Consider the following 26,983-nt stretch of genomic DNA (forward strand, 5'->3'; position numbering starts at 1 on the left):
TTCACATCCTCCTGATTGAAGGCTGGGCAGCACTTAGCTCGGATCAGTATAATAATTAAAGGTTTGTCAAATTATCAGATGGCTTACATAAAAATGTATTTTAAAAATACGGTTTCCAACTACAACTCACGTTTGGAATATAAAACAAAAGATTATGCATTTATCAAAATTTAAAGTTGGTGGGGAAAAGGGACACTCTACCTTGTGCAAGCATTAAATAATATATATTAATTAGCCATAAGTAAAAAAACAAAGATTAAAGGAATGTTTCTTCGATTCATAGAAACATAGAAAATAAGTGCAGGAGTAGGTCATTCGGCCCTTCGAGCCTGCTCCGCCATTTAATGAGTTCATGGCTGAACATGCAACTTCAGTACCCCATTCCTGCTTTCTCGCCATACCCCTTGATCCTCCTAGTAGTAAGGATTACATCTAACTCCTTCTTGAATATATTTAGTGAATTGGCCTCAACAGCTTTCTGTTGTAGAGAATTCCACAGGTTCACCACTCTCTGGGTGAAGAAGTTTCTCCTCATCTCAGTCCTAAATGGCTTACCCCTTATCCTTAGGCTGTGACCCCTGGTTCTGGACTTCCCCAACATTGGGAACATTCTTCCTGCATCTAACCTGTCTAAACCCGTCAGAATTTTAAACGTTTCTATGAGATCCCCTCTCATTCGTCTGAACTCCAGTGAATACAAGCCCAGTTGATCCAGTCTTTCTTGATATGTCAGTCCCGCCATCCCGGGAATCCTGGGAATACCTTCTCATCCCAGCTCCAGACTCTGGACGTGCTTGCTGACATCATCAACAGCCCTGAATGCGCGGTCATTATGACGACATACTCTCAGAGTTAACTTTCCTTTGAAATTGTCCGCAAATTTGGGAATTCTGCATATGCTTTTCCCGAACTTGTGATCTGTCAAGTTCTGACTGCGTATAAGCTTCACTGCACGTTTCACCCACTCATTCAAATCAACGTGCTGGTGAAAAGTTTGGTTAATTGGCCACCTACTGCACATTCATTACCCTGAACATTTTTACAGCTGGTGCATGGCGTAAGGAGAGTGGGGGGTGGGGGGGATGAGAAAATTGTATTAATATTGTGCTAGCTTTATGCTACAGCCAATAAAAAGCATCCTAATTGAAATTTATGGTTTTAAGGACACCTTCAGTAAAAAGTATCTCAAGACTTTTCATTGTTTGATCAAATTCTATTAATGTTGAAATCTTGGTTTGTGTATTAAATACTATTGCACTGATCATAATTTATTAATAAAATAGCATTTCTGGCTGCTACATTATTTAAAATAAGTTGTTTTTTGTAATAGTCAGCAATTTAGAATCTGAAGTCTGGCATCAAACCTTTTAATGTAACAAAACGAATCGAAGAAAAATGCTTAAGCAATATTTTGGAAAGTGCAGCGGAAATAGTAAAAATAAAACAAGGTCAGCTGCTTAGGTGGACTACCTGCAAAGCTTATCGTAGAATCATAGAATCATAGAATGGTTACAGCACAGAACAAGGCCATTTGGCCATCGAGCCCATCTGCAAGAGCACCTCAGCTAGTCTCATTCCCCGCCCTTTCCCCGCAGCCCTGCAATTGTTTTCTTTCAGGTACTTATCCCATTTCCTTTTGAAAGCTGTGATTGAGTCTGCCTCCACCACACTTTCAGGCAGTGCATTCCAGATCCTAAACACTCGCTGTGTAAAAAAGTTTTTTTATGTCGCCTTTGGTTCTTTTGCCAATCACCTTAAATCTGTGTCCTCTGGTTCTTGACCCTTCCGCCAATGGGAACAGTTTCTCTCTATCTACTCTGTCCAGAACCCTCATGATTTTGAACACCTCTATCAAATCTCCTCTTAACCATCTCTGCTCGAAGGAAAACAACCCCAGCTTCTCCAATCTATCTAAATAACTGAAGCCCCTCATCCCTGGAATCATTCTCGTAAATCTTTCCTGCATCCTCTCCAAGGCCTTCACATCCTTCCTACAGTGCGGTGCCCAGAATTGGGCACAATACTCCAATTGGGGCCAAACCAGCATTTTATATAAGTTCATCATAATTTCCACGTTTTGTAACAGGCATGAATTGAACAAGGATAGGCTCGTGACACAGAGATGGACTGCAGAGCAGAGATTTTGGAGCAGGATGGAATGATCAATGATATCAAAGGCTTAAGAGATGTCAAAGAGGATGAGGAGAAATAGAGCCATGGTCACAGTTGCATAGGATGCCCTATGTGACTTTGATCAGTGCAGCCCCTTAGTGCTCCAGTCAGAATGGAAACTCAATCAGAGGTTCTTGGATAAGGGGCAGTGAGAAATGTGGGAGCATAGTTGAGAGCCGACAAAGTGTTCCAGGACTTTGGAAAATAAGAAGAAGTTAGAGATTGGAAAAGATGGAGGGGTTAATGTGGGTTTTTGAGGAGAGATTGATAACAGTACTCTTGAATGAGGTAGTAACAGCGCTGGGTAAAAGCGACTTTGGATATGAATTTGTGGTTGGGCGTAGCTCAGGAGTACGCCACCGGCATCCGAATGAAATCCGCACTTAGCTCATGCGAAGCCGCAAGCGAAAACTTGCTCTAAAACACTGCAGAATTGTGCACGGTGTAGTGGCCCACGGATCCCAGGGGTGCACCTTTGTGCGTATGCAAACCTGAGATCACATGGGGCGGTGCTCCTTTCACTTCCTGACTCTTAGCCAATCAGGAAACATAGAAATCTCTGCTGAGACAGCTTTAAACATGAGGAGCGGAAATATAAACTAAAGGGTACAATCCTTATGTAGGTGCATGAACAGGGAGACAAATTGTTGGTTAAGAATGGTGTTAAAAAAGCTGACAGGATCCTGGGCTTCACGAAATGAGCGTATACAGTAAAGGCTATGGGCCCCGACAACGTATGAACATAAGTACATAAGAAGGTGGTGGTGGTGTGAGCTGTGAGGAGGACTTTAAGAGGCTGCAGAGTGACTTGGACAGGTTAGGTGAGTAGGCAAATGCATGGCAGATGCAGTATAATGTGGATAAATGTGAGGTTATCCACTTTGGGGGTAAAAACACGAAGGCAGAATATTATCTGAATGGCGGCAGATTAGGAAAAGGGGAGGTGCAGCGAGACCTGGGTGCCATGGTTCATCAGTCCTTGAAAGGTGGCATGTAGGTACAGCAGGCGGTGAAGAAGGCAAATGTTATGTTGGCCTTCATAGCTAGGGGATTTGAGTATAGGAGCAGGGAGATCTTATTGCAGTTGTACAGGGCCTTGGTGAGGCCTCACCTGGAATATTGTGTTGAGTTTTGGTCTCCTAATCTGAGGAAGGACATTCTTGCTATTGAGGGAGTGCAGTGAAGGTTCACCAGACTGATTCCAGGGATGGCTGGACTGACATATGAGGAGAGACTGGATCAACTGGGCCTTTATACACTGGAGTTTAAAAGGATGAGAGGGGATCTCATAGAAACATATAAGATTCTGACGGGGCTGGACAGGTTAGATGCGGGAAGAATGTTCCCAATGTTGGGGAAGTCCAGAACCAGGGGATACAGTCTTAGGATAAGGGGCAGGCCATTTAGGACTGAGATGAGGAGAAACTTCTTCACTCAGAGAGTAGTTAACCTGTGGAATTCCCTACCACAGAGAGTTGTTGGTGCCAGTTCATTGGATATATTCAAGAGGGAGTTGGATATGGCCCTTACGGATAAAGGGATCAAGGGGTATGGAGCGAAAGCAGGAAAGGGGTACTGAAGGAATGATCAGCCGTGATCTTATTGAATGGTGGTGCAGGCACGAAGGGCCGAATGGCCTACTCTTGCACCTATTTTCTATGTTTCTATGAAACATGAAGCAGGAGTAGGCCATTTGGCCCCTCGAGCCTCCTCCATCATTTAATAAGATCATGGCTGATCTGATCATGGGCACAGTTCCACTTTTCCACCCGCTCCCCATAATCCTTCACTCCCCTACCATTCAAAAATCTGTCTATCTCCATCTTAAATATATTCAATGACCCAGCCTCCAGAACTCTCCGGGGCAGAGAATTCCACAGATTTACAATCCTCTGAGAAAAGAAATTCCTCCTCATCTCAGTTCTAAATGGGCGACCACTTATTCTTAAACTATGCCCCCTAGTTCTAGATTCCCCCAAGTAGAAATATCCTCTCTGCATCTATTCTGTTGAGCCCCTCAGTATCTTAGATGTTTCAATGAGTTCACCTCTCATACTTCTAAACTCCAATGAGTATAGGCCCAACCTACTCAACCTTTCTTCATAAGTCAACCCCTTCATCTCAGGAATCAGCCTAATGAACCTTCTCTGAACTGCCTCCAATGCAAGTCTTCCTTAAATAAGGAGACCAAAACTGTACACAGTACTCCAGGTGTGGTCTCACCAATACCCTGTACAGTTGTAGCTTTTATACTCTATCCCCCTTGCAATAAAGGCCAACATTCCATTTGACTTCCTGATTACTTGCTGTATCTGCATACTAACTTTTTGTGTTTCATGGACAAGGACCCACAGGTTCCCCTGTACTGCAGCATTTTGTAATATTTCACCATTTAAATAATAATTAGCTTTTTTATTTTTTTCTGCCAAAGTGGATAACCTCACACTTTCCCACATTATACTCCATCTGCCAAATGTTTGCCCACTCACGTATTCTGTCTATATCCCTTTGCAGACTCTTTGGGGTGAAATTGCCCCTCTCCTTAAGACCTGTTACTACCGCAAATCTATGCAGCGCAGTGGCCGCGGACTTTTCATGAAATGGTCATTGATAGCCCAATTGCCCTTCTGAATTTTCCCGGCAGTGCCCCCCCTCCCCTCCCGCCACCACTCCACTGCTGCTAATCCATCTTAAGTGCGTCATCACCGTGCGCATCGCCGATCTACACCCTTCCCCCCGCCGACAGCGACAATACCCTCTGAAAATCTTCAACCCACCCGGAGGTGCCAAAACCTGTTTCTTCCCTGTGGTCCAGTGAGGCTGTGGCCTTCTGCAACGAGGATGCAGCTTTCCTTAAAGGGGAGGACGCACTGCCACTGTCGCCATGTTTTTTTTGGCGGCCAACTGCCATGTCAGCCCAACAATTATGCCCTCTTGGGTGCCAGGCCATTAAACTTGGCCGAAACCCTCCCTGATGGTTTTAAAATTGTGAAGGCTGTCTCCTTTAAGTGAAGGCGGAGAGCTGTGGTGACGTAGCGCCATGATGACGTCATCACGGTGGTCACTCCACACCGACCCCAACTTCCGCTCCTCAGGTGTTGCCACCGCCACGTATCCGCCCTTCTCGTGTAGTCACTGCCCCCATTAAGAGCGACTTCCGGATCCGAATAAAAAAAACAACAAAGAGTGGAATTTCACTCAAGAGGAAACCCCGACCACATCTGCAGTAAAAACCATTGAAATGGAGTGCATGTGCCCCGTTTCAGGCAAGGAACAATTTCTACCCCTTCTGTCCTCACAACTTACTTTCCCACCCATCTTTGTATCATCAGCAAACTTGGCTATATTACACTCGGTCCCTTCATTCGGGTCATTAATATAGATTGTAAATAGTTGAGGCCCCAGCATCGATCCCTGTGGCACCCCACTAGTTACTGGTTGCGAACCGGAAAATGCCTAATTTATCCCGGCTGTCATGCTGAAGATTTGTACTCCAGAACTAATCGCGCCTATAGCCAAGCTGTTCCTGTACAGCTACATCACTGGCATCTATCCGACAATGTGGAAAACTGCCCAAGTATGTCCTGTCCACTAAACACAGGACAAATCCAATCCGACCAATTACTGCCCATCAGTCTGCTCTCAATCATCAGCAAATTGATGGAAGATGTCATCGACAGTGCTATCAAGCGGCATTTACTCACCAACAACCTGCTCACCGATACCCAATTTGGGTTCCGCCAGAACCACCCGGCTCCAGTCCTCATTATAGCCTTGGTCCAAACATGGACAAAAGAGCTTAATTACAGAGGTGAGGTGAGAGTGACTGCCCTTGACATCAAGGCAGCATTTGACCGAGTGTGCCATCAAGGAGCCCTAATAAAACTGGTCAATGGGAATCAAAGGAAAAACTCTCCATTGGCTGGAGTCATACCTAGCACAAAGACAGATGGTTGTGGTGGTTGGAGGTCAATTATCACAGCCCCAGGATATCATTGCAGGAGTTCCTCACGGCAGTGTCCTAGGCCCAACCATCTTCAGCTACTTCATCAATGACCTTCCCTCCATCATAAGGTCAGAAGTGGGGATGTTCACTGATGATTGCAGAGTGTTCAGTGCCATTTGCAACTCCTCAGATAATGAAGCAGTCCATGCCCACATGCAGCAAGACCTGGACGACATTCAGGCTTGGGCTGATAAGTGACAAGTAACATTCGCACCACACAAATGGCAGGCAATGACTATCTCCAACAAACGAGAGTCTAACCACCGTCCCTTGACATTCAATGGCATTACCAGCACCGAATCCCTCACCATCAACATCCTGGAGGTCACCATTGACCACAAACTTAACTGGACGAGCCACATAAATACGGTGGCAACAAGAGCAGGTCAGAGGATGGGTATTCTCAAGCGAGTGTCTCACCTCCAGACTTCCTAAAGCCTTTCCACCATCAACAAGACACAAGTCAGGAGTGTGATGGAATACTGGATGAGTGCAGCTCCAACAACACTCAAGAAGCTCAACATCATCCAGGACAAAGCAGCCTGCTTCATTGGCGCCCCATCCACCACCTTAAACATTCACTCCCTCCATCACCAGTGCCTCGTGGCTGCTGTGTGTACCTTCTAAAAGATACCCTGCAGCAACCCGTCTAGGATTCTTTGGCAGCACCTCCCAAACCCGCGGCCTCTATCACCTAGAAGGACAAGGGCAGCAGCCACATGGAAACACCATAAACTCCACATTCCCCTTCAAGTTACACATCATCCTGAGTTGGAAATATATCACCGTTCCTTCATTGTCACTGGGTCAAAATCCTGGAACTCCCTCCCTAACGGCTCTGTGGGAGTAATTTCACCACAAGGATTGCAGCGGTTCAAGAAAACAGCTCACCAGCATCTTCTCAAGGGCAATTAGGGATGGGCAATAAGTGTTGGCCTTGCCAGCAAAATCCACATTCCCTGAACGAATAAAAAGAAAATCATGCTAGACTGACTCAGCTTTCTCCCCACATTTGCCCAGTTACTAAAGCCACTTTCTTCCACATTTGCAACACTGCCACCTTCACCCTTTACGTCTCCTCCTGCTGTCTGGGGGAAGTATACTAGGTTCCAATCACCGCACGCACCCTTCGCCCTGCTCCCACCCCGGAAGAAGAACAAATAACATTTTAAAAATGTAATTCCAAATGGGATTCATCTTGCAACCAAGGCCTGGGTCCTAGTCCCACCAATCCTGAGGCCCATATGCCTCTTCCTCCTTAGCTTACCACCCTCCAAAGATGCATCAGGCCTCTGAGTGGTTGAGCATACAGTGTAGGGAGTTCCTGCTCCATCTATGTCAGTGGCCTTGCGTGCGTCATGCAGATGCCTCGTCCCCAACAATGGCCACGCCATATCTAGGTCCCAGCAGAGTTTGCGGCCATTCTGTCGGATTCCCATCAGAATTACAATGGGAATCCACCAGGACAGCCAAGCAATTTCAGCCCAATGAATTTGCTACTGATCAATTTGTAAATAGTTTTTCAATTATGGTGAATACATTATCTTGCCAATTTTGTCTCTCCCCTCCAATTCCTGAAAGTGATGTTTCTTTCCTGAGAGAGATTTTCAATGGGACCAGTAATTCTCCCATATCTTCCCCAAGCATGTGTGAGCCTGGACAGTTTCAGCAAGCTATTCAACTGTGGAGGAGCATCACAGCCTAGCCCAATCCTGTCCTTATGCAACTTCCACATGCACATACGTCCAATAGGAACCTGTGGAAAACACTCTGGAACAGGAATCCAGGCCAATTTTTCCGTCCCTAGCGCAGCAGTGCTCAAGTTAATTGTAATTCCCCTACCACCATTTCCAGCTGAGATAAGCTTAGTGTAGACTGGGGCCAACCCTGGGATCTTCCTGATTTACAGAGTTCAGCTACCCACTGGATAAATTCACTACGCCGTTGGGGGAAGCACAATGCCACCCTATAAAATATGTTTTACAATTACTTACAATTGAAATTTTGTTAATATGTCAAGCTAGGCAATGCTGGCGGTATCAAAATTTGCACATAGGTCAAGTCCAGTTGATGTATGACTAGAATTTTGTCTTTCTTCTCTATTCCTTCTGGTGATGGGACATTTGTGCTTCATGTCATATTATCAAACGTGCGGTTTAATTTGGGAGCAGCTCATGATGATTAGATCTCTTAGCAGGAATCATTAATCTTCGCACAAAGCCTGGTATCCATTTTAATTTTGAAGAAAATTCATATCTTTATAATCCAGTCACAAGTAATAGGAAGGAACATCAGATACTGCAGCGGTGGCTCAAAATAGACTGGGATAGACAAATATGCTTATAGAAGCAGTGAATTATTCCAATGTGTCACAGCCTGTTTGTGTGGCTGACATTGTACTTGAAATGAAAAAGTAGCTTTTTAGAATGTGGCTTCCTGTTGGCAAAAAGCAAGATTTGACCCAATTTATGCAAATCTATTTTTGACATGTGTTTAATTAAATCACACTTAAAATGCCAATGCTGCAATGTTGCAAAGCTCACAAGGATCAACATTTCTCTTTAATTACATTTATCAAGTACATAACATGGTTGTAAAAAGTGTACTAATGTGTGGATATTTCATCCATGTTAACGATTTTTTGTTTTTGAAAAGTCTTTAAGAATAGCAACTGATAAAATGTGTGTATAATGACAAATAAAAAGTGCTGTTGGACTGATAGAAACAGTGGGAAGTCATCAGTCACAGAAGGTATTCTCCTCCACAATGACTGTGTGCAAGTGTGATTAAGATTGAGCTGCCTAGAGCTCTGCCACATCAGCATCCCACACCTTCTACGTCCAGTTCTGACCTGCCCTAGGAAGCAGATTTTGGAAATCTGTTCCATACAAATTTAAACATTTGGACAATCATTCCTAACAGGCCAGATTCCTGCTAGAAGTGAAAAATTACCCCTTTAACCTCTTTAAACACAAAGGCATTGGGCCTTGAGACCAGACACACTGGCCAGTGTGAGGTACTTTCAGCAGCACATTCTCTCTCTCATCATAATGAATGCAATAAAAATTGCATAACCATGCTAGCTTCATTTGTGACACATTACCTGCAAACTTACTGATTTTATAGGCTAAGACTTTTGCATCTGGAACTTTCCTTCATGCCCATGTAAAACCTTTAATATCATGTCACAATCTAAATTGGTTATCTTGGTGCTTTTCTTTAGGTCATGAAGATTTGTGTGTACCTCCTGCCATGTTTTTCACCTATGTGACACAACATTTACTGTCATCCCAGGCATGCCTCCTGTTTATTGAAATCGGATGATTACATTCTAATCCAATATATTATCACCCCTTGAATGAGCACTTTCAGAGTCTTGTTAGTGAATTGCACACACTCTGCTGTTGTTATTGCTCTACTTTCACTGACTATTACACACATTATAGCTGCATTTACAAAGTTAGGCATATGAAGGTAAATTTGCTGATCCAGCAATCCCAGCAAGGAGTTATGCTCGATGAAAGCAGTCAGAGAATCAGCGCTACAACAACCACGTATGTTGATCTAAATTTATGTTCAAGGCATACCAAGCTGAAGAAGCGATTAAAAGGAAAGATTATTATAGGACTATAAAGTGCGCATGCACCCGGCGAGGCCTCGCAAAAGCCGGTTCTCGGGGCGCGATGTGCATGCGCCGAGAACCGGCTTTTGTGATCTGTCAAAATTTCTTTTGACAGATCCAACAGATCCCCGCAAGAAGGATATTCACGGGGCAGAGATCGGGCTATTTGCCCAAATCTTGCCCAGCGAATGTCCTTCAAAATCTTACGCCTGGTATAGCCTACTTTTACCAGCATAAGAGTATTGAAACATAGAAAAATGTAATTTAAGTATTCATTTTTATATTAAAAACCCTGTCCATTAAGGTAAGTTTATTTTTTAACCCTATTAAAACATGTTAAAAAATTGAAAAAAAAATATATTTTTCTAAAACATTTAATTACATTCAATTTCAATTAATTTTAAATATGTGAGTTTTTTTTTTAATTTATTGTGTTGTGTTTCTTGTTTTTTGGGGGTATTCTCATTGATAGTAATGGGAGCTCGTACAAACGGAGCTCATTATTATCAACGAGAATATCAGATGTTCATTGGTGGTCCAGGCCCATGTGATCCCAGGATACGAATACGTACCTGGAAGACATGTTCCCGTACGCTGGACTGCAAAACTAGGCCTCCGACCGGAATCCTTTGTTCCTCCGGGACCACCAGGTATATTTGTTAAAACATTTCTGGTCGGAGGCGTTCGTCCAAAGGAAGCCTCTAACTGCAATTTTCCCACCTATAGCACCTTTCACAACCTCAGGATGTCCCAAAGCACTTTACAGACAAATAAATACTTTTGTAATACAAAAGCAAAATACTGCGGATGCTGGAATCTGAAATAGAAACAGAAAATGCTGGAAATCTCAGTAGGTCAGGCAGAATCTGTGGAGAGAAACAGAGTTAACGTTTCAGGTCTGTGACCCTTCATCAGAACTGGAAAAGTTCAAGATGAAACAGATTCTTAAGGAAGTGCAGGGGCACTGAAAGGGGGAGGGGAGGAAAAAACAAAGGGGAAGGTCTGTGATAGGGTGGAAGGCAGGAGTGATTTAAGAGACAAAAGGGATGATGGGCAAAAATGAGATAGTAATGGTACAAGTTAGGAAAAAAAGATGAGTCTCATCATTATTATCATCATAGGCAGTCCCTCGGAATCAAGGAAGACTTACTTCCACTCTTAGCATGAGTTCTTAGGTGGCTGTACAGTCCAATACAAGAACCACAGTCTCTGTCACTGGTGGGACAAACAGTCATCGAGGGAAGGGATGGGTGGGACTGGTTTGCCGCACGCTCTTTCCACTGCCTGTGCTTGATTTCTGCATGCTCTCAGCGACGAGACTCGAGGTGCTCAGCGCCTTCCCAGATGCACTTCCTCCACTTAGGGCAGTCTTTGGCCAGGGACTCCCAGGTCTCAGTGGGGATATTACACTTTATCAGGGAGGCTTTGAAGGTGTCCTTGTAACGTTTCCGCTGCCCTCCTTTGGCTCTTTTGCCATGAAGGAGTTTCGAGTAGAGCGCTTGCTTTGGGGGTTTCGTGTCTAGCATGCGAACTATGTGGCCTGCCCAGCGGAGCTGATCAAGTGTGGTCAGTGCTTTAATGCTGGCGATGTTGGCCTGGACGACAATGCTAACGTTGGTGCGACTGACTTCCCAAGGGATTTGTAGGATCTTGCGGAGACATCGTTGGTGGTATTTCTCCAGTGACTTGAGGTGTCTACTGTACATGCCCCATGTTTCTAAGCCATACAGGAGGATGGGTATTACCACAGCCCTGTAGACCATGAGCTTGGTGGCAGTTTTGAGGGCTTGGTCTTCAAATTCTCTTTTCCTCAGGCGGACGAAGGCTGCACTGGCGCACTGGAGGTGGTGTCGTCTTCAATGCCTGCTCTCATTGATAGGAGGCTCCCGAGATAAGGAAAGTGGTCCACATTGTCCAGGGCCGCACCGTGGATCTTGATGACCAGGGGGGCAGTGCTGTGTGGCGAGGACAGGCTGGTGGAGGACCTTTGTCTTACTGATATTTAGTGTAAGGCTTATGCTTTTGTGCACCTCAGTAAATACGTCAACTATGTCCTGGAGTTCAGCCTCAGTATGTGCGCAAAGGCAGGCTTCGTCTGCGTACTGTAGCTCGACGACAGAGGTTGAGGTGGTCTTGGACCTGGCCTGGAGACGGTGAATGTTGAACAGGTTCCCACTGGTTCTGTAGTTTAGTTCCACTCCAGCGGGGAGCTTGTCGACTGTGAGGTGGAGCATGGCAGAGAGGAAGATTGAGAAGAGGGTTGGGACGATGACGCAGCCCTGCTTGACCCTGGTCCGGACGTGGATTTGGTATAGATGGGTGTGAATGACAGAATCATCATCAGCTGCCATGGGAAAGAGATAAAAGTGAGGCGTTTGAAAACAAAAGGGGAAGAAAGGGAAAAAAATTATGGGCAGAGGTTATGGTCTGAAATTGTTGAACTCAATGTTGACTACAGAAGTCTGTAAAGTGCCTAAATGAAAGATGAGGTGCTGTTCCTCGAGCTTGCATTGAGCTTCATTGGAAGATGTAGGAGGCCGAGGACGGAGAGGTAAGAGTGGGAGTGGAGCGGAGAATTAAAGTGGCAGGTGACCGGAAGCTCAGGGTCACGCTTATGAACTGAATGAAGGTGTTCTGCAAAGCGGTCACCCAATCTGTGTTTGGTCTCCTCAATGTAGAGGAGACCACATCGTGAGCAGCGAATATAATATACTAAATTGAAAGAAGTAAATCGCTGTTTCACCTGGAAGGAGTGTTTGGGGTTCTGGACAGTGGGAAGGGAGGAGGTAAAAGGGCAGGTATTGCATCTCCTGCAGTTGCATGGGAAGGTGCCGTGGGAAAGGGAGGGGGTGCTGTGGGTGACTGTGGAATGGACCAGGATGTCACGGAGGGAGCGGTCCCTTCGGAATGCTGAGAGGGGAGGGGAAGATGTGATTGATGGTGAGATCACGCTGGAGGTGGCAGAAATACAGAGGATGATCCGTTGAATGTGGAGGCTAGTGGGGTGAAAGGTGAGGACAAGGGGAACCCTGTTGTGGTTTTGGTAGGGAGGGGAAGGGGTGAGAGCAGAAGTGCGGGAAACAGAATGGACATGGTCAAGGACCATGTTAACCATGGTGGAGGGGAACCCTCAGTTGAGGAAAAAGGAAGACCTATCAGAAACATTAGTGTGGAAGGTGGCGTCATCAGAGCAGATGCGACGGAGAAACTGGGAGAATGGAATGGAGTCTTTACAGCATATGGGGTGGGAGGAAGTGTAGTCCAGATAGCTGTGGGTGTCCGTGGGCTTATAGTGACTGTTAGTCAATAGACTATCCCCATAAATGGAGACAGAGAAGTCGAGGAAGGGAAGGGAAGAGTTGGAGATGGACCATGTGAAAGTGAGGGAAGGTTGAAAATTGGATGCAAAATGAATGAAATTTCTATTTCAGGGCAAGAGCCTACAATACTTTTGTAATGTAGGTTATGCCACAGGTAATTTGTCCACAGCAAGGCTTCACAAACAGCAATGTCATAATGACCAGATAATCAACAACCAGTGATGTTGATTGAGTGACGAATATTTGCCAGGATACTGGGTAGAACTCCACTGTTCTTTTTCAAAATAGTGCCATGGGATCTTTTACATCCACCTGAGGGGGCAGACAGGACCTCGGTTTAACGTCTCATCTGAAAGACAGCACCTCCGAACTGCAGCCCTCACTCAGTACTGCACTGAAGTGTCAGCTTAGACTTTGTGCTCAAGAGTCAAAGAGTGGGACTTGAACCCACAACCTTCTGACACAGGGGCAAAAGTGTTACCACTGAGCCACGGCCACCACTAAGAGTGTGACTGGAAGCTTGGTCAAAGAGACAGGTTTTAAGTATCCTAAAGGAGGTGAAAGGAAGAGGGCTTTAAGGACAGCATTTCAAAGAGTGAGGACATCGAGGAGGCGGAGTGGCAGCGTGGGGAGGCCTATAAAAGGCCCAACGTCGTCGGGAAGCCAGTGGGACGTCGAGGAGGTGGAGCGGCAGCGTGGGGAGGCCTATAAAAGGCTCAGCGTCGTCGGGAGGCCAGCAGGACATCGAGGAGGCCAACTGGTGCAGCTGCAGGGAGAGAAAGCAAAAATGAAGTAGAAAGAAATAGAAGGGTGACGTCACAGCCAAGGGGGTAAGTGATTGGCTGGTGATTGGTGACGAATTTTTCTTTTTCTTTTTCTTTATCAGTAGGTAACCTTTAGCATTGATGTTGCCAAATTAAATTAATCTAAGGGTTAAGTCATGGCAGGAGAGCTCGGACACATGTCATGCTCCTCCTGTGCTATGTGGGAAGTCAGGGACGCTTCCTGTGTCCCTGACGACTACATGTGCGAGAAGTGTATCCAGCTGCAGCACCTGACAGACCGCATTGCGGCACTGGAGCTGCGGGTGGATTTACTCTGGAGCATCCACGATGCTGAGGATGTCGTGAATAGCACGTTTAGTGAGTTGGCCACACCGCAGGTAAAGGTTACACAGCCAGATAGAGGAAGGGTGACCAACAGGAAGAGCAGTGGAAGGGGTCCTCTGCGGTCATCTCCCTGCAAAAGAGATACACTGCTTTGGGTACTGTTGGGGGGATGACTCCCCAGGGGAGAGCAGCAGCAGCCAAGTTCATGGCACCTTGGGTGGCTCTGCTGCACAGGAGGGCAGGAAAAAGAGTGGGAGAGCTATAGTGGTAGGGGATTCTATTGTAAGGGGAATAGATAGATGTTTCTGCGGCTGCAATCGAGACTCCAGGATGGTATGTTGCCTCCCTGGTGCAAGGGTCAAGGATGTCTCGGAGCGGCTGCAGGACATTTTGAAGGGGGAGGGTGAACAGCCAGTTGTCATGGATGATATAGGTACCAACGATATAGGTAAAAAATGGAATGAGAACCTCAAAGACGAATTTAGGGAGCTAGGAGCTAAATTTAAAAAGTAGGACCTCAAAAGTAGTAATCTCAGGATTGCTACCAGTGCCATGTGCTAGCCAGAGTAGGAATTGCAGGATAACTCAGATGAATACGTGGCTTGAGGAATGGTGCAGAAGGGAGGGATTCAAATTCCTGGGGCATTGGAACCGGTTCTTGGGGAGGTTGGACCAGTGCAAACCGGTCTCCAACTGTGCAGGACCAGAACCAACATCCTAGGGGGGAGTGTTTGCTAGTGCTGTTGAGGAGGGGTTAAACTAATATGGCAGGGGGATGGGAATCTATGCAGGGAGACAGAGGGAAGTAGAATGGGGGCAGAAGCAAAAGATAGAAAGAAGAAAAGTAAAAGTGGAGGACAGAGAAACCCAAGGCAAAAAGCAAAAAGGGCCACAGTACAGCAAAATTCTAAAGGGGCAAAGTGTGTTAAAAAGACAAGCCTGAATGCGAGGAGTATTCGTAATAAGGTGGACAAATTAACTGCGCAGATAGCAGTTAATGAATATGATGTAACTGGCATCACAGAGACATGGCTGCAGGGCGACCAAGGCTGGGAACTCAACATCCAGGGGTATTCAACATTCAGGAAGGATAGACAGAAAGAAAAAGGAGGTGTGGTAGCATTGCTGGATAAAGAGGAAATTAAAATAATAGTAAGGAAGGACGTTAGCTTGGATGATGTGGAATCAGTATGGGTGGAGCTACAGAATACCAAAGGTCAGAAAACGCTCGTGGGAGTTGTGTACAGACCACCAAACTGTAGTAGTGAGGTTGAGGACAGCATTAAACAAGAAATTAGGGATGCGTGCAATAAAGGTACAGCAGTTATCATGGACGACTTTAATCTACATATAGATTGGGCGAACCAAACTGGTAGCAATGCGGTGGAGGAGGATTTCCTGGAGTGTATTGGGGATATTTTTCTTGACCAATTATGTCGAGGAACCAATTAGAGGGCTGGCCATCCTACACTGGGTGATGTGTAATGAGAAAGGACTAATTAGCAATTTTGTTGTGCGAGGCCCCTTGCGGAAGAGTGACCATAATGTGGTAGAATTCTTTATTAAGATGGAGAGTAACACAGTTAATTCAGAGACGAGGGTCCTGAACTTAAGGAAAAGTAACTTCGATGGTATGAGACGTGAATTGGCTAGAATAGACTGGCTGGCGAGTGATACTTAAAAGGGTGACGGTGGATAGGCAATGGCAAACATTTAAAGATCACATGGATGAACTTCAAAAATTGTACATCCCTGTCTGGAGTAAAAATAAAACGGGGAAGATGGCTCAACCGTGGCTAACAAGGGAAATTAAGGATAGTGTTAAATCCAAGGAAAAGGCATATAAATTGGTCAGAAAAAGCAGCAAACCTGAGGACTGAGAGAATTTTATAATTCAGCAGAGGAGGACAAAGGGTTTAATTAGGAGGGGAAAAATAGAGTATGAGAGGAAGCTTGCTGGGAATATAAAAACTGACTGCAAAAGCTTCTATACATATGTGAAGAGAAAAAGATTAGTGAAGACAAACGTAGGTCCCTTGCAGTCAGATTCAGATGAATTTATAATGGGGAACAAAGAAATGGCGGACCAGTTAAACAAGTACTTTGGTTCTGTCTTCATGAAGGAAGACACAAATAATCTTCCGGAAATACTAGAGGACCAAGGGTCTAGCGAGGAGGAACTGAAGGAAATCCTTATTAGGTGGGAAATTGTATAAGGGAAATTGATGGGATTGAAGGCCGATAAATCCCTGGGGCCTGATAGTCTGCATCCCAGAGTACTTAAGATGGTGGCCCTAGAAATAGTGGATGCACTGGAGTTCATTTTCCAACAGTCTATCGACTCTGGATCAGTTCCTATGTACTGGAGGGTAGCTAATGTAACACCACTTTTTAAGAAAGAAGGAAGAGAGGAAACCTGGTAATTATAGACCGGTTAGCCTAACATCAGTAGTGGGAAAATGTTGGAATTAATTATTAAAGATGAAATTGCAGCACATTTGGAAAGCAGTGACGGGATTGGTCCAAGTCAGCATGGATTTATGAAAGGTAAATAATGCTTGCCAAATCTTCTAGAATTTTTGAGGATGTAACTAGTACAATGGACAAGGGAGAACCAGTGGATGTGATGTATTTGGACTTTCAAAAGGCTTTTGACAAGGTCCCACACAAGAGATTGGTGTGCAAAATTAAAGCACATGGTATTGGGGGTAATGTACTGATGTGGATAGAGAACTGGTTGGCAGACAGGAAGCATATAGTCGGAATAAACGGGTCCTTTTTCAGAATGGCAGGCAGTGACTAGTGGGGTGCCGCAGGGCTCATTGCTCTGATCCCAGCTATTTACAATATACATTAATGATTTAGATGAAGGAATTGAGTGTAATATCTCCAAGTTTTCCAAACACTAAGCTAGGTGGCGGTGTGAGCTGTGAAGGGGACGCTAAGAGGCTGCAGGGTGACTTGGACTGGTTAGGTGAGTGGGCAAACGCATGGCAGATGCAGTATAATGTGGATAAATGTGAGGTTATCCACTTTGGTGGCAAAAACACGAAGACAAAATATTATCTGAATGATGGCAGATTAGGAAAAGGGGAGGTGCAACAAGACCTGGGTGTCACGGTACATCAGCCATTGAAAGTTGGCATGCTGTTACAGCAGGCGGTGAAGTAGACAAATGGTATGTTGGCCTTCATAGCTAGGGGATTGGAATATAGGAGCAGGGAGGTTTTACTGCAGTTGTACAGGGCCTTAATGAGGCCTCACCTGGAATATTGTGTTCAGTTTTGGTCTCCTAATCTGAGGAAGGACGTTCTTGCTATTGATGGAGTGCAGCGAAGGTTCACCAGACTGATTCCCGGGATGGCAGGACTGACATATGAGGAGAGGCTGGATCGACTGGGCCTGTATTCACCCGAGCTTAGAAGGATGAGAGGGGATCTCATAGAAACATAGAAAATTCTGACTGGACTGGACAGGTTAGATGCAGGAAGAATGTTCCCATTGTTGGGGAAGTCAAGAACCAGGGGACATAGTCTAAGGATAAGGAGTAAGCCATTTAGGACTGAGGTGAGGAGAAACTTCTTCACTCAGAGAGTTGTTAACCTGTGGAATTCCCTACCGTAGAGAGTTGTTGATGCCAGTTCATTGGATATATTCAAGAGGAAATTCGATATGGCCCTTATGGCTAAAGGGATCAAGGGGTATGGAGAGATAGCAGGAAAGGGGTACTGAGGTGAATGATCAGCCATGATCTTATTGAATAGTGGTGCAGGCTCGAAGGGCCGAATGGCGTTCTCCTGCACCTATTTTCTATGTTTCTATGTTAAACAATTGAAGACACAACACCAAATGTGGGATGAAGGGGTAGGAGATACACCAGAGGCCAGTGTCTGAGGAACGGGGAGTGATAGAGGTTCTTTTTCACATAAAGGGTAGTATTTTTCATACAAAGGATAGTAAAAATCCAGAACCCTCTCCCCCAAAAGGCTGTGGGGTCAAAATCCAGTTGTGGATGCCGCCCATTATCACCGGCCGAGTATTGTAAATTTATCCAATTTGCAGTCACTTCGACCACAAACCTAGCTGGGAGGATGAGAGCTGTTAATTTACATTATATTGTTTAAAAGGCTCATTCGCTGCGTAACAACTGTTAGAGCTATTGGCAGTGAGTACTGATTCAGTGAACAGTCCTTGGTTGTCACTAAAACTTATTGTCAGTAGACAATGTTCAGAACAATGGGGTTGAATTTGTATGGGATTTTACCAATCATCCGCCCATTACTCCGTTTCTCAGGGATATCCACAGATGATCTGATAGAGTTACAGCAGACAATCAAGAGACCCCTGCGAAAATTCAACCTCAATGTGTTTTTCTGTGTTCATTGCCATGAAGAAAAAGTATATTTTCACATTTATTTGATAAAAGACCAAATTTGAATTGAAATATCATGCAGTAAATTCTGAGGCAAAATATTTTGGATTTTTGTCAACCATTGTTGCAAACTTGGCAAAAAGGACACAATAGACAAGGGCATTTAATACAATTTTATGTAAATTGTCACCAGAACTTATTGGCCCTGAAATTCCAGTCGCAGGCTTCCCGCGGTCAATTGCCTCCAACCTGAGAATTTTTACGAATCTAGCTGGTGGTCTCGGAGTCGCCCTGGATTCCGTTGGGGAGGCCTTCTCTTCCCGCGCTGTGAAACGCGCTCCCGTCCGGAGGGTTCCCACGCAGAAGATGCAATCACGTGTGACTGCTCAGCCAATCAGGTACTGTATTCCACAGCTTTCCCATTAATAGCAATAAGAACTCCGTATCTACGAGTTCTCAGTGCTATTAATGGGGGAAAAAAACACACTAATAAAAAATAAAAAACAGACCTCACATAATTAAAATTAATTGAAATTAAAGTTAATAAATGCCTTAGAAAAAAACAATATTTTTCCGATTTTTTTTTTAAGTTATGCAATTCGGGTTAAAAATAAACTGGGCAGAGTTTTTAACAATAAAATGTGTTTAATTTTATTTTATTATGTTTCTTCTTGTTTTTAGACACTTGCGCCTGTAAAAGTAGGCTATGTGCCTGCTTTTTCAGGCGCAAGAATTTTGAGGACATTTGCTGGGCAAGATATGCGTAAATCCCGCAATCTTGCCCAAGCAAATGTCCTCGTTCCCGAGATACGGAGGATCTGAGCTTGACAGATCGGAAAAGCTGGTTTTCAGCGCATGCGCATTGTGCGCTGGAAAACTGGCTTTTCCGATGTCTTCCCGGGTCCGTAGAAACTTCGTACGGACCCGGGGAGGCTGGGATTTCCAGGCCATTGTCACAGACAATGTTTAATACAATGGCGTTGAATTTCCATGATGATTTCCCAATCATCAGCCATTAACTCCGTTTCTCAGAGATATCCACAGATCTTCCGATGAAGTTCGTGACAAATGCCCATAATCTCTTTTCACACTTCAAACAAAACTAGTCCTCAAGCAGATGACAGAGTTTTAAACTTTTAACTGACCTTCACAAATATTGTTTAAACTAGCTGCATGAAATTTGACAGGTCTGAATGATTCATGTTCCTCAATTACAATGAAACGATTACACAGAGAAATGTTACAAATACTTAGCTGTTGTATATTCATAAGGAAATTCATTATCATCTTTGTGTCTAAGTAATGATATGAGAAAATGAATCATAATGTTGAGACAGCCCTTCTGACTTATCTACACAATTCCAAAACTCCATGCATTTAATTAAAAAAATCTTAAATTCTGTGAAGAAATTATAATTGCTCAAGCTGGAATCTCTGATGTCTGAATTTCATCCAGAACATCCCGGAAAGTCTCCACACAAACTTCTCCCTTTGGATGTTTCATGGCAGCAAGCTTCCACACCTCTTCAAACGTATCCCTGGACATGTCCACTCCAGCTTTACAAAATATCTGCTTAATCTGATCAAATATAAATGAAAATAGGAAACTTGAATGTCAATGCAATTTCGAGTCTATATTTTAGATCAAAGTACTGCAATAGAAATAAACAATTTGTAAGTGATTAAAACTTGAATAATCTGTAAAGATGATTTAAGCATCAAAAGATTTGAAACCAAGGATAATTTGAATGATTTTAACACTGCGATGAGAAGAAAAGTACTAACGGATATCTACACTAGATTAAGATGTAAAAAACAGACATTCACTCAACAAAATAAGCAGAACATTCTGTGCTTCATCTAATATTTTAGAAAGAGACCCCAGTTGCATTTATTAATACCTTACCGCAACTAGTGAGTATCCAACTGTTAAGAAATGCCTTGGGTAAAATAAACTGCGCTTGGCTCAAGCCTGAATGAACAGCAAATCCACTGAACTCACACACAATATAACAAATTATATTAAATGTTTTTAGTGTTCTTGACTGAAGCTCAATTATAGGCAATACAAGAGCTCAAACTTGACTTATAGAACTCTCAGCAACTCTCATGAGCTTGCTAATCATATTTTAGCCTGTTGTATTATCTACGGTCTGGCAGAATGTAGCAGCAACTTATCAAAGTTGACAGGAGCACTGGTTCGAAAATACTTTATTAAATATTTGTGTGCTGGCCTGGCCTCGTTAAAACCATTTCTGTGTTATTTTCAAACTCCAGCAAGGTGACTCCTGTACATAACTGAGAGAAAGAGACGGTGCAATAGTTGTTAAAAGTTCTTTTAAGTATGCAGAAAGTGCTTCTGAAAGGCGTTGGATGCGCTATTATTTCAGGCGGTCGTTAACTTTGGCCCATGGTGAAACTGACAGGTTTCTGGCCTATTCGAATTTCTGGGCCTCGGCCCCTTGAGCCTGACTGAGCATGACTGATCTGTACCTCGACTCCATTTACGTAACTTTGATTGATTATTCCTTGATACCAAAAAAAAAGTTGTTACCCAACAATAATCTTAAATCTCAGCTTGAAAATTTCAATTAACCCAGCATCCACAACCTTTTGAGAGCTTTCCATATTTCCACAATGTAGGAAGGCCTCTGAGAAGACAGGAAGTGCTGGAAATATTCAGCAAGTCAGGCAGCATCCATGGAGAGAGATACAGAGTTCACATCTCAGATCAAGGTGCTGCCTGACTATTTGCAGCAATTTCTCCTTTTATTGCAGATTTCCAGCATCCGCTCACCGAGGGAAGAGGAAGATTCAGAAGAGGAAGGCGCAAAAGAGCAGAAAGTAGAAGGAAGGATGTAACCCAGACAGCCACTTTCTGGGCAAGATATCTAGGATGGAATCATCTGCCTGTGGTACCCATGACTACAACCCAATTTCCCTTTCAACATTTGTCCCACACCTTACCTTCCCTCGGAAGGCAGTTCAGCTTTAAGAACTGAAGACTGTCATTTGGGAATTTCTTTTTAATGTTAATTTTTTTCAGAAGGCAATTGAGCTCTAAGGACTAAAGTGTGTCTATTTTTAAATTATTTTTGGTTTAATTTTAGAAGGCAGTTTCCCTTTAAGGGACTGACACCGCTTTCTAAAATGACAGGCTAGCTTGAAGACAACACTGCTCTTGCTCCAGGGACTATACGGTTATGCTACATTGGACCTCCTGCTGAGAGTACTGCTGGAAAACCAGTGTTACGTTCCAGGTTTTCGCTGCGCTAATTTAAATTAGCAGGCAGCACTAACATACAAGTGCCGTCTGCGCTATTATTTCAGGCGGTCGTTAACTTTGGCCCATGGTGGAACTGACAGGTTTCTGGCCGACTCCAATTTCTGGGCCTCAGCCCCTTGAGCCTGACTGACTGAGCATGACTGAACTGTACCTCGACTCCATTTACGTAACTTTGATTGATTATTCCTTGACACCAAAAAAAAAGTTGTTTCCCAACAATAATCTTAAATCTCAGCTTGAAAATTTCAATTAACCCAGCATCCACAACCTTTTGAGAGCTTTCCATATTTCCACTTTGTGTGGAAGAGTGCTTCCTGATTTCAGTTCTAATTTTAAAACTGTGTCCCTTTGTTCTGGATTCTCCTACCGGAGTAAATAATGGGGTAGAAATTGGTATGCTTGTGGCCTGTGTTCCTTTGTGGTACAGCATGCAGATCTGAGAGCCACACACTGTATCTGGTGAAAATGCTGGCTCCTGCATTGAACTTAAATGGGATCATGGGATTGGGGGTAATATATTAGCATGGATTGAGGATTGGTTAATGGACAGAAAACAAAGAGTAGTTATAAATAGGTCATTTGCGGAATGGCAGGATAGAACTAGTGGAGTGCCACAAGGATATCAGTGTTTGGGTCTCAGCTATTTACAATCTATATCAATGACGTGGATGAGGGGACCGAGTGTAATATATCTAAGTTTGCTGACAATACAGAGCTAGCTGGTAAGGTAAAATGTGAGGAAAGAAAGACTTGCATTTCAATAGCATCTTTCACGACCACCAGACATCTCAAAGCACTTTACAGCCAATGAAGTACTTTTGGAGTGTAGTCAATGTTGTAATGTGGAAAACGCAGCAGACAATTTGCGCAATGCAAGCTCCCACAAACAGCAATGTGATAATGACTGGATAATCTGTTTTTTTGTTCTGTTGAATGAGGGATCAATATTGGCCAGGACAGGTGGAGCATCATCAGCTCCCAAACCCATCCCTGTACCTAAAACAAGACAGCCTCGATGCAAACCTTCCCCCAACCTTCATCCCAGAGAAGAAACTGTTCCTGAAAGCGAGTACTATTTCTTTGAGCAATAGATTCTGCAAGCTGCTCCCGCCACACAGCCCCTCGTCTCCTTCCTCCTGAGATCACTGCTGCCCCGGAATTCCTGCCCCAGAATTCCTGCCCCAGCGTTTTTCCCTGCCAGTGTGTGAGGGTTTCCGGACTAATCTCGGGCACGCTGCCAGGTTTCCCCCTCACCCCTTTAGAGTTCGTTTCTGCAGGATATTCCCGCCAATCCTCCCACAGACTCGAGTGTCTGAATGCTTCCCATCCAAATGTTTTGGTGAATGGCAATGTATTATTTCTTTCGTCCATAAATAGCTTGATCTGCTCATCACTGTTTTACATTTGATTGATATTCTTATGCTTATTTTGATGAACACGTACATTTCAAGAGGATGCAAAGCAGCTGCAAAGGGATAGAGACCGGTTAAGTGATTGGGCAAGAAGGTGGCAGATGGAGTATAAAGTGTGAAATTATTCAATTTGGTAGGAAGAATGAAAAAGAAGAATATTTCTTAAAAGAAACGGGATGAGTAAATGTTGATATTCAGACAAATTTGGGGTCCTTGTACACAAATCACAGGAATATGCAGGCACAGCAAACAATTAGGAAGGTAAAAGGAATGTCGGCCTTTATTGTGAGAAGTTTGAAGTATAGGTGCAGCATCCAGAATCTGGAACCCTCAGGACCGACACCGTTCCAGATTCCACATTTTTCCAGACTTTGGATCGTCTTTCTGACATCACAAATCCGGAAACACCTGAGCCCAGGTTCGGGTATTTCCGGATTTCTGAACGTCAGAAAGGAGGGGGTGGGGGGGGCTGGGCTCGCCGAGGAGCTGTTCGGGCTGCCGGCCCCATCGATGAGGTCGGCGGGCAGGGCCCAGCCGCCAAGGTGTCCGGGCCAGGCCGGGCCCCACCGAAGCGGGGCTGTTCGGGCGGGGCCCCGCCACCAAGGAGGTGTTCAGACGGGGCCCCGCCAAAGCAGAGCTGTTTGGGTGGGGCCCCGCCGCCAAGGAGATGTTCGGGCGGGTCGGCTTGGAGGCTCCAAGGTAAGGGCAGTGGCGGCGAGCGGCTATGAGACGAGGCCCGAGGTCGGCAGGGTCGCCGAGTCCGGATTCCAGAATATTTTACGGATTCCAGACGACCTTGCCAAAAATCGGTCCAGAGTCCGGATTCCGGATTTTGAAGGCTGCACCTGTATAAGAGTAAGGAAGTCTTCCTGCAATTATATAGGGCTTTGGTGAGACCACACCTGGAGTAATGCATACAGTTTTGGTCTCTTTATCTCACGAAGGATATACTTGCCTTAAAAGTAGTGCAACGAAGATTCACTAATTTGATTCCTGAGGTGAGATGACTGTTCTATGAGGAGAAATCAAGTAGAATGGGCCTAAGTTCTCTGGCATTTAGAAGAATGTGGGATGATCTCATTGAAATGTATAAAATTCTTATAGGGCTTGACAGGGTAGATTCTGAGAGGTTATTTCCTCTGGCTGGAGAGTCTAGAACTAGGAGTCATAGGCCTGAATTACTGCACCTGGGCAGGTCGTGTGCAGGTGGTGGGCGCGGCAGGTCGCGACCTCGTTGCTGCTTCCTTCACGCTGCAGAAAATGACTGCGTCAATGAGGCCTATTAAGCCCATCCTGCACGTTACCCGGCCTAATTAAATGGTGCGGGTCTGATGATGTCATCCATGACGTGTTTTCAGCTGCTGGATTTAAAGGAGCCATGGCTACACAGAAGCAGAAGGCTGCACCCAGATTCTCACATGACTCTCTCCATATGCTTGTGGAGGGAGTCAGTGCACACACGGCAAAAGAGACCTCACCAAGAGACAAAAAAGAGCCTGGCTCCAAATTGCAGAGGAGGTCAACAGCAGGAATGTGCTCAGGAGGACCTGGGGGCAGTGCCGGAAACGTTTCAATGATCTCATTAGATCAGGAAAGATGAGTGCAAAGTCACACTCAAATTCATCCTGCTGTGCCTCTCATCACATCCCCATCACTCTGCCATCCCAACCCTACTCCTACACATCATTACTCACACCAACATACCTTGCACCTCCACCATCTCTCCCTCTATCTACATTCATATCCCCATCTTAATAGCCACCTGTCACACTCTCCTTCATCCTAACTCAATGAAACCAACTAACACACAAGGAAGCAATTTGGCATTGCCACCCTATTCCATCATAGTTTCCCTCTAAAGACGTAACCCATCCATTCCTTACACTCATTCTATCTGGCTCACTCTTTCCTTGCTGGAAAAGAGAGTCCACAATAAGAGTGACAGGGAGAAAAGTGGAGTGGAATGGCATCATTTACCGTCCACACATGCATTAGAAGTATCGGGATTCGCTGAGCAGCTCAAGGTGGGAGATGGAGAGGAGGACATCTCAGCAACCTGGTAACATCTCACCAACCTGATTACATATCAAACAGCTACATGGCATAAATCAGTCACTCATATGTGGTCTGATGTTATCAGCTACTGAATGGTCATCACGTGCATAATGGTATCTGTACCCATTGACATGACATTGATATGACATATCTAACTCATCTCTTTATTCTCCCACAGGACAGGTTCATCAAGAGTCCCCCCCACCCCCGCATTATTCATGAGGAAAAGGAAGACAACTCCTCAGAGGAGCCTACAGCCGCTGAGGGTGCACCATCACCAGACATAAGTGCACCCAACACCTGTGCAGATTCGCACACCTCAGTGGGTCCCACGCGAGATATAAAGTTGCCAGCTGATGTCTCACAACTCACGAGTGAGCAACAGCAGACAGTGGAGACAAGGACAGCAGTAGAGACTACTCACCAGAGGGCCCAGGATGCTCCCAGCTCTGCTCAGCTGCATGCAGACACTGAGCCTCGGGGGCCATCCAGAAAGAGGGTGACCCTGGAGGTGCGGCAAGAAGTGACAGGTTTTGCAACCGTGATGTCTGCGAATGTTCAGAGAATGGAGTAGTCCATCTTCAACATGAGCACCACTGTGTTGCAGGTGATGGTGCCTGTAGACTCTTCCATGGAAAGGATGGCTACCTGCATGGAGCAGCTGATGTGCCACTTACATGAACACATGCTATCTATGCAGAATACTTCATGGAGGTTCACAGACCTCATCTCTAGGAAGGATGTCAGTGTAGACGTGGATCTTCATGGCCCCACTGATGTGCAGCAAAGTGCTCTCCAGCTCTTTGCTCGTAGGAAAGTGCAGGTGACCCATGAGAGGGATGATGGGAGAAGGGCACTTGGAAGTGTGGACTCATGTTAAGACACTTGCATGTTTCTCCCATTGCCACCCCCTCAGTCAGAGCCCCAGATGCCTCCTTGAACAGCGATGGCCGAGTCTGCCCCTACACAGTTGCAGGAGGAGCAGAACTTTGGCAGGGTCATCAGAGACACCAAAACCCTTAAAACACCCCTTAATGTGATCTCAATCCCCCCCAAATTATTTTCACCACTTTCCAGTCATGGACAAATTTGTGTGCACCTTTGGAAGTTGTTTAGTGAATTGCAGTGAATGATGAGACATAAGGGTACCTCCACCAATGGTGAATAGCTTGGTCATTGTGGAGAAGGTTTATCATGTTTCTGTGGGGTGGTGCCAACCTGGCACAGCATGTGGCAGCCAGATGGGTGTACAGTGTAAATGTAAGTAAATCTGGCCATGATGAGGCCATTCCTGGCCTCTTGGGCAGCAATGTGGTTGGGTGCTGATGTCCTCTGTCTTGTGCAGCATTAGGTGATTGTGGAGAAGGTTGGTGGTGATGTTGTTGATGCTGCTGGTGTGCCTGGTGCTGCTGATGTTGGGACTCATCACAGTCAGACTCGGAGGACCATACTGATGGAATAGATGGCAGGTCAAGTAGAGTTCACAGAAGTAATCTGTCAATGTGAGAGAGGTTCTTCCAATAAGCTGACACACTGGGTGGAGACTTTGATGGAAACACTTCAAGCCTGCAGAAAGTTAAATCTGTGCTGGCAATGTCGTCAGCAACAGCTTCTGCCCGAGGAAAGTGA

General features: G+C 44.9%; 1 protein-coding gene across 4 annotated transcripts in view; it reads right to left on the reverse strand.

The window, feature by feature from the left end:
* Positions 1-26,983, reverse strand: part of efhb (EF-hand domain family, member B) — a 230,868-nt gene that overhangs the window by 41,028 nt on the left and 162,857 nt on the right. For 2 of the 4 annotated variants that reach the window (XM_070881274.1, XM_070881275.1), the window contains one exon: positions 19,723-20,180. The exons of 1 other annotated variant lie outside the window; for it this stretch is intronic. In XM_070881274.1, the coding sequence (XP_070737375.1) occupies positions 20,022-20,180 (159 nt within the window). In that variant the 3' untranslated portion in view covers positions 19,723-20,021. Of the gene's footprint in view, positions 1-19,722; positions 20,181-26,983 lie in introns of those variants that run through there. One more of the 4 variants, XM_070881277.1, reaches the window with a different exon arrangement.

The sequence above is a fragment of the Pristiophorus japonicus genome, chromosome 5 (assembly GCF_044704955.1).
Source record: "Pristiophorus japonicus isolate sPriJap1 chromosome 5, sPriJap1.hap1, whole genome shotgun sequence".
Lineage (NCBI taxonomy): Eukaryota > Metazoa > Chordata > Chondrichthyes > Pristiophoridae > Pristiophorus > Pristiophorus japonicus.